This window comes from Oncorhynchus gorbuscha, unplaced genomic scaffold (genome assembly GCF_021184085.1).
Source record: "Oncorhynchus gorbuscha isolate QuinsamMale2020 ecotype Even-year unplaced genomic scaffold, OgorEven_v1.0 Un_scaffold_1303, whole genome shotgun sequence".
NCBI classification, from domain to species: Eukaryota; Metazoa; Chordata; class Actinopteri; order Salmoniformes; family Salmonidae; genus Oncorhynchus; species Oncorhynchus gorbuscha.
In genome coordinates, this window is record NW_025746120.1 from 104,495 (window position 1) to 115,000 (window position 10,506).

Here is a 10,506-nt window from a genome sequence, read left to right on the forward strand (position 1 = left end):
AGGTAGACGGGTATAGGCAGAGGGAGACATGTAACACACACTCATTACTACTGTACTCTAGACAAACACCCCACACACACACACACACACAGTTTCACCATTACTATTAACCACTTCTCCTGGTGTCATTAATTTCCGTTCTGACCTGTGACCTCTAACCCCTGTACCAGACGTGCCCCTGGTGTCGACCCTGGTGTCGTCGTTCTACCGCGGCTGCATGGAGGTGACGATCAACGGCCTGGCTCTGGACCTGGACGAGGCCTTCCACAAACACAACGACATCCGCTCCCACTCCTGCCCTCTGCTGGGGGGGGCCTTGTGACCACTGCAGTCCCCTTCAGCCCCGTCCTCACTGGAGCAGGGGGGAGTTGCCCCGAGACACTGATCTTGGGTCAGTTTGACATTTCCCCCACAGATGGTTAAGGTTAGGATTAGGGGGAGTGGAAGCTGATCCTAGATCTGTAGCAAGGGGAAACTTCACCCCGTCCACTACAGTCCACCATAACCCACAGGGCCTTAACCTAAGCAAGGACTGAGTCCCAAATAGCACTCTATTCCCTATATGACCCCTATGGGTTCTGGTCAAAACTAGTGCACTATTTAGGGAATAGGGTGCCATTTGGAATGTACTCAGGAGCTGGCCGTGTGGCCAACCCTTCTCCTGACCAACCCTCAGTCATTCTGCCCTCAGCGTGATTGAATGTAGGAGCAGCACTCTCACATCTGAGGTTGCAGGTGCGTAGGAAAATTCAGTGATGTCTCGAAAACAAAAATCCAATATTTCACACGGCTCTTGACCGTATGTTTTAGTGTAATGAGCTCATGTATCGGCCTTCGTCAGAGCTCACGGTGATCAAACTGGATCCATAAGTGGAATAACTGGCAGTACTCCAGAAGAGGTTTGGTCAACTGACCCAGTCCATTGTGGAACAAACCCTATAAGGTGTGTGGGGTGTAATTCAGTAGCACAAGGCTTTGTTGTTGTAAAACTTGCACACCATCGCAGGTGAAAATGGACTGAGTTTAATAAAAACATCTGTTCGGTGCTTTTCCAACTTAATGCAAACTTAGTCTACCTGCAATTTAGCTCTGCACACTGCCTACAGATTACAGCATATGGCTCTGCCTTCTGTTAATATGACCCCATTAAAGACCCTTCCTTCCCCTCCCAAACCATGCTTCTAGTCCTCTGTAGTTACATCCACCCACCGTCAGCCAATGAAACACTCCATTACTGTCCCCCTTTCACATGCCCCGCCCTCCTTCCCTCAGTATCACCAATCAGCACACGCCAGGAACACACTTTAAGCCAATCAGACGAGGCGAATTAACATGCAGTAACCAATCAGACACACGGGGGAGGGCATCAAGAGCACTGCTTCACCACACTGAGCTACTGAGAGAATAGGAGTGGAAGTGTTGTAATATACTGTATGTGTAAATAATGTGATGCTTTTTAGAAAAAAGACCAAAGGAAATAAAGACCTGAACGCATTGAGATAATCACCCAAAACAGGTCCACTTCTCTCCAGAATGTCAGAACAAACATCTTTCATTAGGCCAGAAAGGGCTACAGTATTTCCTCCTCTGGGATCGAGAGTTTCTGATGAGTTTCACAATGGAGCGATGGATGTTTTCCTCCTCTGTGTTGTGTGTTTATTATACTATAGGTTTGTTTCGCTGCTGATTTGTTCTCCTGTCTTTTAGTCTTTACATCCCTGATCACATCAATTCAGTCTGATTTGAAAACGTAATAAAGATGATGACATGGGAGTTTTAAAACTGGTTGTGGAGAGATTTATTTTTTCATTGTGCTGCTCATTATGTCTTAGCCCAGTGTGACCATGATAATGTCCCAAATGGGACCCGATGTCGTCCGCTAGGTTTGAACAGGGCCCTGGTCATCAGAGCTGAACACTGCAACTACATCACATGACCACTAGGTGGAACCAGAAGCGTAATAACAAATCACTTGGTTCAGTCAGTATTTTTTAATCATGTAAAACATTTTAATACCGGGATCCCACCACAGTGAGAAAAGTTGGTTCACATTTCAAACATTTGGTTCTCCTCTCAATTTATGTTCCAGTTAATCGCTGACCCAAGCCCTTCTCTCTGACCCAAGCCCTTCTCTCTGACCCAAGCCCTTCTCTCTGACCCAAGCCCTTCTCTCTGACCCAAGCCCTTCTCTCTGACCCAAGCCCTTCTCTCTGACCCAAGCCCTTCTCTCTGACCCAAGCCCTTCTCGCTGACCCAAGCCCTTCTCTCTGACCCAAGCCCTTCTCTCTGACCCAAGCCCTTCTCTTTGACCCAAGCCCTTCTCTCTGACCCAAGCCCTTCTCTCTGACCCAAGCCCTTCTCTCTGACCCAAGCCCTTCTCTCTGACCCAAGCCCTTCTCTCTGACCCAAGCCCTTCTCTCTGACCCAAGCCCTAATCTCTGACCCAAGCCCTTCTCTCTGACCCAAGCCCTTCTCTCTGACCCAAGCCCTTCTCTCTGACCCAAGCCCTTCTCTCTGACCCAAGCCCTTCTCTCTGACCCAAGCCCTTCTCTCTGACCCAAGCCCTTCTCTCTGACCCAATCTCTTCTCTCTGACCCAAGCCCTTCCAACTCTCTGACCCAATCTCTTCTCTCTGACCCAAGCCCTTCCAACTCTCTGACCCAATCTCTTCTCTCTGACCCAAGCCCTTCTCTCTGACCCAAGCCCTTCTCTCTGACCCAAGCCCTTCTCTCTGACCCAAGCCCTTCCAACTCTCTGACCCAAGCCCTTCCAACTCTCTGACCCAAGCCCTTCTCTTTGACCCAAGCCCTTCTCTCTGACCCAAGCCCTTCTCTCTGACCCAAGCCCTTCCAACTCTCTGACCCAAGCCCTTCCAACTCTCTGACCCAAGCCCTTCCAACTCTCTGACCCAATCTCTTCTCTCTGACCCAAGCCCTTCCTACTCTGACCCAAGCCCTTCCTACTCTTTGACCCAAGCCCTTCCTACTCTTTGACCCAAGCCCTTCCTACTCTTTGACCCAAACCCTTCCTACTCTCTGACCCAAGCCCTTCCTACTCTCTGACCCAAGCCCTTCCTACTCTCTGACCCAAGCCCTTCCTACTCTCTGACCCAAGCCCTTCCTACTCTTTGACCCAAGCCCTTCCTACTCTTTGACCCAAGCCCTTCCTACTCTTTGACCCAAGCCCTTCCTACTCTTTGACCCAAGCCCTTCCTACTCTTTGACCCAAGCCCTTCCTACTCTCTGAACCAAGCCCTTCCTTCTCACTGAACCAAGCCCTTCCTTCTCACTGAACCAAGCCCTTCCTTCTCACTGAACCAAGCCCTTCCTTCTCACTGAACCAAGCCCTTCCTTCTCACTGAACCAAGCCCTTCCTTCTCACTGAACCAAGCCCTTCCTTCTCACTGACCCAAACCCTTCCTAATCTCTGAACCAAACCCTTCCTAATCTCTGAACCAAGCCCTTCCTACTCTCTGAACCAAGCCCTTCCTACTCTCTGAACCAAGCCCTTCCTTCTCACTGACCCAAGCCCTTCCTACTCTCTGAACCAAGCCCTTCCTACTCTCTGAACCAAGCCCTTCCTTCTCACTGACCCAAGCTCTTCCTAATCTCTGACCCAAGCCCTTCCTACTCTCTGAACCAAGCCCTTCCTTCTCTCTGAACCAAGCCCTTCCTAATCTCTGAACCAAGCCCTTCCTACTCTCTGACCCAAGCCCTTCCTAATCTCTGAACCAAGCCCTTCCTAATCTCTGAACCAAGCCCTTCCTACTCTCTGACCCAAGCCCTTCCTACTCTCTGACCCAGGCCCTTCCTACTCTCTGACCCAGGCCCTTCCTACTCTCTGACCCAAGCCCTTCCTACTCTCTGACCCAGGCCCTTCCTACTCTCTCTCTCAAATTTCTATTTCAGTTTGGACACACCTACTCATTCTAGTTTTTTTTGTGTAACTATTTTCTACATTGTAGAATAATAGTGAAGACATCAAAACTATGAAATAACATATGGAAACATGTAGTATCCAAATATGAGATTCTTCAAAGTATCCAACCTTTGCCTTGACAGCTTTGCACACTTTTGGCATTCTCTCAACCAGCTTCATGAGGTAGTCACCTGGAATGCATTTTAATTAACAGGTGTGCCTTAAGTTAATTTGTGTAATTTCTTTCCCTCTTAATGCGTTTGAGCCAATCAGTTGTGTCGTGACCAGGTAGGGTTGGTATACAGAATATAGGCCTATTTGGTAAAAGACCAAGTCCATGTTATGGCAAGAACAGCTCAAATAAACAAAGAGAAACGACAGTCCATCATTACTTTAAGACTTGAAGGTCAGTCAATACGGAACATGTCAAGCACTATGATGAAACTGGCTCTCATCAGGACCGGCCAAAGGAAAGGAAGACCCAGAGGTACCTCTGCTGCAGAGGATACGTTCATTAGAGTTTCCAGCCTCAGAAATTGCAGCACAAATAAATGCTTCACAGAGTTCAAGTAACGGACACATCTCAACATCAACTGTTCAGAGACAGGCCTTCAAATCAAATGTTATTGGTCACATTCACATGTTCAGCAAATGTTAATGCAAGTGTAGCGAAATGCTTGTGCTTCTAGTTCTGACAGTGCAGTAATATCTAACAAATTCACAACGACTGCCTTACACACCCGAATGTAAAGGCATGAATAAGATAATGATGATAAAGATGATACGTATATGGATGAGAGATGGCCGTGCGGCATAGGCAAGATGCAGTAGATGATACAGTATACATGAGATGTGTAGGATATGTAGACATTATTAAAGTGATTAGTGAAACCTTTATTACATCCATTTATGAAATGTATTAAAGTGGCCAGAGATTTGAGTCTGTATGTTGGCAGCAGCCTCTCTATGCTAGTGATGGCTGTTTAACAGTCTGATGGCCTTGAGATAGAAGCTGTTTTTCAGTCTCTCGGTCCCAGCTTTGACGCACCCGCACTGACCTCGCCTTCTGGATGATAGTGGGGTGAACAGGCAGTGGTTCGGGTGGTTGTTGTCCTTGATGATCTTTATGGCCTTCCTGTGACATCGGGTGCTGTAGGTGTCCTGGAGAGCAGGTAGTTTGCCCCCGGTGATGCGTTGTGCAGACCTCACTACCAATCTTGAGAGGCTTACGGTTGTGGGCGGAGCAGTTGCCGTACCAGGCGGTGATACAGCCCGACAGGATGCTCTCGATTGTGCATCTGTAAAAGTTTGTGAGTTTTTTAGGTGACAAGCCAAATTTCTTCAGCCTCCTGAGGTTGAAGAGGCGCTGTTGCACCTTCTTCACCACACTGTCTGTGTGGGTGGACCATTTCAGTTTGTCCGTGATGTGTACGCCGAGGATCTTAAAATGTTCCACTTTCTACACTACTGTCCCGTCGATGTGGATGGGGGGCTGCTCCCTCTGCTGTTTCCTGAAGTCCACAATAATTTCCTTTGTTTTGTTGACTTTGAGTGAGAGGTTGTTTTCCTGACACCACACTCCGAGTGCCCTCACCTCCTCCCTGTAGGCCGTCTCATCGTTGTTGGTAATCAAGCCTACCACTATAGTGTCGTCAGCAAACTTGATGATTGAGTTGGAGGCGTGCGTGGCCACGCAGTCGTGGGTGAACAGGGAGTACAGGAGAGGGCTGAGAACACACCCTTGTGGGGCCCCAGTGTTGAGTATCAGCGGGGTGAAGATGTTACCTACCCTCACCACCTGGGAGCGGCCCGTCAGAAAGACCAGGACCCAGTTGCACAGAGTGGGGTCGAGACCCAGGGTCTCAAGCTTGATGACGAGTTTGGAGGGTACTATGGTGTTAAATGCTGAGCTGTAGTCAATGAACAGCATTCTTACATAGGTATTCCTCTTGTCCAGATGAGATAGGCAGTCTGTGGACCTCTTGGGGCGGTAAGAAAATTGGAGTGGGTCTATAGGGTATCAGGTAGGGTATCAGGTAGGGTGTCAAGTAGGGTGTCAGGTAGGGTGTCAGGTAGGGTGTCAGGTAGGGTATCAGGTAGGGTGGAGGTGACATGATCCTTGACTAGTCTCTCAAAGCACTTCGTGATGACAGCAGTGAGTGCTATGCGGCGATAGTCATTTAGTTCAGTTACTGCTGGTCATTTATGCTGGTCATTTATGAATATTTGAACATCTTGGCCATGTTCTGTTATAATCTCCACCCGGCACAGCCAGAAGAGGACTGGCCACCCCACATAGCCTGGTTCCTCTCTAGGTTTCTTTCTAGGTTTTGGCCTTTCTAGGGAGTTTTTCACCTGCATTGCTTGCTGTTTGGGGTTTTAGGCTGGGTTTCTGTACAGCACTTTGAGATATCAGCTGATGTACGAAGGACTATATAAATAAATTTGATTTGAAATTTGATTTGAGTTACCTTAGCTTTCTTGGGAACAGGAACAATGGTGGCCATATTGAACCATGTGGGCACAGCTGACTGGGATAGGGATTGATTGAATATGTCCGTAAACACACCAGCCAGCTGGTCCGCGCATGCTCTGAGGACGCGGCTAGGGATGCCGTCTGGGCCGGCAGCCTTGCGAGGGTTAACACGTTTAAATGTTTTACTCACGTTAGCCACGGTGAAGGAGAGCCCACAGGCTTTGGTAGCGGGCCATGTCAGTGGCACTGTATTGTCCTCAAAGCGAGCAAAGAAGTTGTTTAGTTTGTCTGGGAGCAAGACGTCCGCGACAGGAATGGTTTTCTTTTTGTAATCCGTGATTGACTGTAGACCCTGCCACATACGTCTCGTGTTTGAGCCATTGAATTGCAACTCCACTTTGTCTCTATACTGACGCCTTGCTTGTTTGATTGCCTTGCGGAGGGAATAGCTACACTGTTTGTATTCGGTTATGTTTACAGTTGCCTTGCCCTGATTAAAAGCTGTGGTTCGAGCTTTCAGTTTTGCACGAATGCTGCCATCAATCCACGGTTTCTGGTTAGGGAAGGTTTTAATAGTCACAGTGGGTACAACATCACCGATGCACTTGCTAACAAACTCCCTCACCGAGTCAGTGTATACATCAATATTATTGTCTGAGGCTACCCGGAACATGATCGAAGCAATCTTCAAGCGTGGAATCTGATTGGTCAGACCAGCATCGGATAGACCTGTGCATGGGCGTTTCCTGTTTTAGTGTCTGTCTATAGGCAGGGGGCAACAAAATGGAGTCATGGTCAGATTTGCTGAAGGGAGGGCGGGGGAGAGCTTTGTATGCATCGTGGAAGTTAGAGTAGCAATGGTCCAGAATGCTACCAGCCCGCGTCGCGCATTCGATATGCTGATAGAGTTTAGGGAGCCTTGTGGCCTCATGGTCAAATTTCTACAGGGCACCAATAAGAAGAAGAGACTTGCTTGGGCCAAGACACACGAGCAATGGACATTAGACCGGTGGAAATCTGTCCTTTGGTCTGATGAGTGAAAATGTTTGATTTTTGGTTCCAACCGATGTGTCTTTGTGAGACGAAGAGTAGGTGAACGGCTGATCTCCACATGTGTGGTTCCCACCGTAAAGCATGGAGGAGGTGTGATGGCGTGGGGTTGCTTTGCCGGTGAACTGTCTGTGATTTATTTAGAATTCAAGGCACACTTAACCAGCATGGCTACCACAGCATTCTGCAGCGATATGCCACCCCAGCTGGTTTGCGCTTAATGGGACTATAATTTGTTTTTCAACAGGACAATGATCCAACACACCTCCAGGCTGTGTAAGGGCTATTTTACCAAGAAGGAACGTGATGGAGTACTGCATCAGATGACCTGGCCTCCACAATCACCCGACCTCAACCCAATTGAGATGGTTTGGATGAGTTGGGACCACAGAGTGAGGGAAAAGCAGCCAACAAGTGCTCAGCATATGTGGGAACTCTTTCAAGACTGTTGGAAAAGTATTCCAGGTGAAGCTGGTTGAGAGAATACCAAGTGTGTGCAAAGCTGTCATCAAGGCAAAGGGGTGGCTATTTTGAAGAATCTAAAATATATTTAGATTTGTTTGACACTTTTTTGGTTACTACATGATTCCATATGTGTTATTTCATAGTTTTGATGTATTCACTATTATTCTACATTGTAGAAAATAGTTATTTTTTAATAAAGAAAAACCCTGGAATGAGTAGGTGTGTCCAAACCTTTGACTGGTACTGTATATGCACTTTATAAACTATATATGAAGATTAAACAAGACTGTTATTAACCATTCTAGGAGATACAGTAGGTCTATAAGTTACTGGGATCACCAGTCTGGTGGTATATATATCATTTTATAGACACTATATAGTTAGAAGACTCTAAAAGCTACTGGTTCAGTTTAATAATTGCACATGATAGTTTGATAAATACTGTGGACAGTCAGCCTGGAAGTCTAGAGACAGAAACTGTTGAAAGGTAAATATATGTATGACATCCACGATAAAGGCAATAGGTCAATACATGATTACTATAACAACGTTATAAGCATTTCAATATTGCTATTAACAGATTGATAAATAACATGCCAAAGTCAACATCGTAGCCACGCAGCAGGGCATTTAAAACGTGTTCAAACTTGCAGGGGCAGAGTGGGGTAGTTGGGGTCTAACCTACAGGGGCAGAGTGGGGTAGTTGGGGTCTAACCTAGAGGGGCAGAGTGGGGTAGTTGGGGTCTAACCTACAGGGGCAGAGTGGGGTAGTTGGGGTCTAACCTAGAGGGGCAGAGTGGGGTAGTTTGGGGTCTAACCTAGAGGGGCAGAGTGGGGTAGTTGGGGTCTAACCTACAGGGGCAGAGTGGGGTAGTTTGGGGTCTAACCTACAGGGGCAGAGTGGGGTAGTTGGGGTCTAACCTACAGGGGCAGAGCGGGGTAGTTTGGGGTAGTTGGGGTCTAACCTACAGGGGCAGAGTGGGGTAGCTGGGGGTAGTTGGGGTCTAACCTACAGGGGCAGAGTGGGGTAGCTGGGGATAGTTGGGGTCTAACCTACAGGAGCAGAGTGGGGTAGCTGGGGGTAGTTGGGGTCTAACCTACAGGAGCAGAGTGGGGTAGCTGGGGATAGTTGGGGTCTAACCTACAGGAGCAGAGTGGGGTAGCTGGGGGTAGTTGGGGTCTAACCTACAGGAGCAGAGTGGGGTAGCTGGGGGTAGTTGGGGTCTAACCTACAGGGGCAGAGTGGGGTAGCTGGGGATAGTTGGGGTCTAAACTACAGGAGCAGAGTAGGGTAGCTGGGGGTAGTTGGGGTCTAACCCAAAGGGGCAGAGTGGGGTAGCTGGGGGTAGTTGGGGTCTAACCTACAGGGGCAGAGTGGGGTAGCTGGGGGTAGTTGGGGTCTAACCCAAAGGGGCAGAGTGGGGTAGCTGGGGGTAGTTGGGGTCTAACCTGCACTACATTAACAGATGATTATTAAAGTCCAGAGGTCTTCTCTCTGTCATGGCTTATCTGTCTGTGAGGTGTCTTCTGCTACATTCTCTGGCCTGGTCCAAAAACACACCCTAGACCCTTCTCCTAGCCCCTTCTCTCCTAGCCCATAATCTCTTAGTCCCTAGACTCCTAGTACCTTCTAGTTCTTACCTCGTTGTTGTGTGGAGTTCTGGATTAATCTGATAGCTGGGTAAGAAGCAATGATTGGAAGGGTAGATGGAGGCCATATCTGATTGGTTGGAAGGGTATATGGAGGCCATATCTGATTGATTGGAAGGGTATATGGAGGCCATATCTGATTGATTGGAAGGGTAGATGGAGGCCATATCTGATTGATTGGAAGGGTATATGGAGGCCATATCTGATTGATTGGAAGGGTAGATGGAGGCCATATCTGATTGATTGGAAGGGTAGATGGAGGCCATATCTGATTGGTTGGAAGGGTAGATGGAGGCCATATCTGATTGGATGAAAGGGTAGATGGAGGCCATATCTGATTGGTTGGAAGGGTAGATGGAAGCCATATCTGATTGATTGGAAGGGTAGATGGAGGCCATATCTGATTGGTTGGAAGGGTAGATGGAGGCCATATCTGATTGGTTGGAAGGGTAGATGGAAGCCATATCTGATTGGTTGGAAGGGTAGATGGAGGCCATATCTGATTGATTGGAAGGGTAGATGGAGGCCATATCTGATTGATTGGAAGGGTAGATGGAGGCCATATCTGATTGGTTGGAAGGGTAGATGGAAGCCATATCTGATTGGTTGGAAGGGTAGATGGAGGCCATATCTGATTGATTGGAAGGGTAGATGGAGGCCATATCTGATTGGTTGGAAGGGTAGATGGAGGCCATATCTGATTGGTTGGAAGGGTAGATGGAGGCCATATCTGATTGGTTGGAAGGGTAGATGGAGGCCATATCTGATTGGTTGGAAGGGTAGATGGAGGCCATATCTGATTGTTTGGAAGGGTAGATGGAAGCCATATCTGATTGGTTGGAAGGGTAGATGGAAGCCATCACACCATCTGGTTCCTTCAGGTCTGTGCTAACTGCTAACCAGGTGAGGCTAGAGGCTGTATCTGGACCACTTCCCATTGATTTATC

At 48.0% G+C, this 10,506-nt stretch overlaps 2 protein-coding genes across 4 annotated transcripts in view; one reads left to right on the forward strand and one right to left on the reverse strand.

The window, feature by feature from the left end:
* Positions 1–1,782, forward strand: part of LOC124022127 (growth arrest-specific protein 6-like) — a 40,356-nt gene extending 38,574 nt beyond the window's left edge. For all 3 annotated transcript variants that reach the window (XM_046337174.1, XM_046337172.1, XM_046337173.1), the window contains exon 15: positions 171–1,782. In XM_046337174.1, coding sequence (XP_046193130.1) covers positions 171–322 — 152 coding nt within the window. In that variant the 3' untranslated portion in view covers positions 323–1,782. The remainder of the gene's footprint in view (positions 1–170) is intronic.
* Positions 1,783–10,478: 8,696 nt separating this feature from the next.
* LOC124022128 (transmembrane protein 255B-like) overlaps positions 10,479–10,506 on the reverse strand; it is a 2,860-nt gene continuing 2,832 nt past the window's right edge. Inside the window, exon 2 of the mRNA XM_046337176.1 lies at positions 10,479–10,506. This exon is cut by the window's right edge and continues 784 nt beyond it. The gene's annotated coding sequence lies outside the window, so the exon portion shown is untranslated.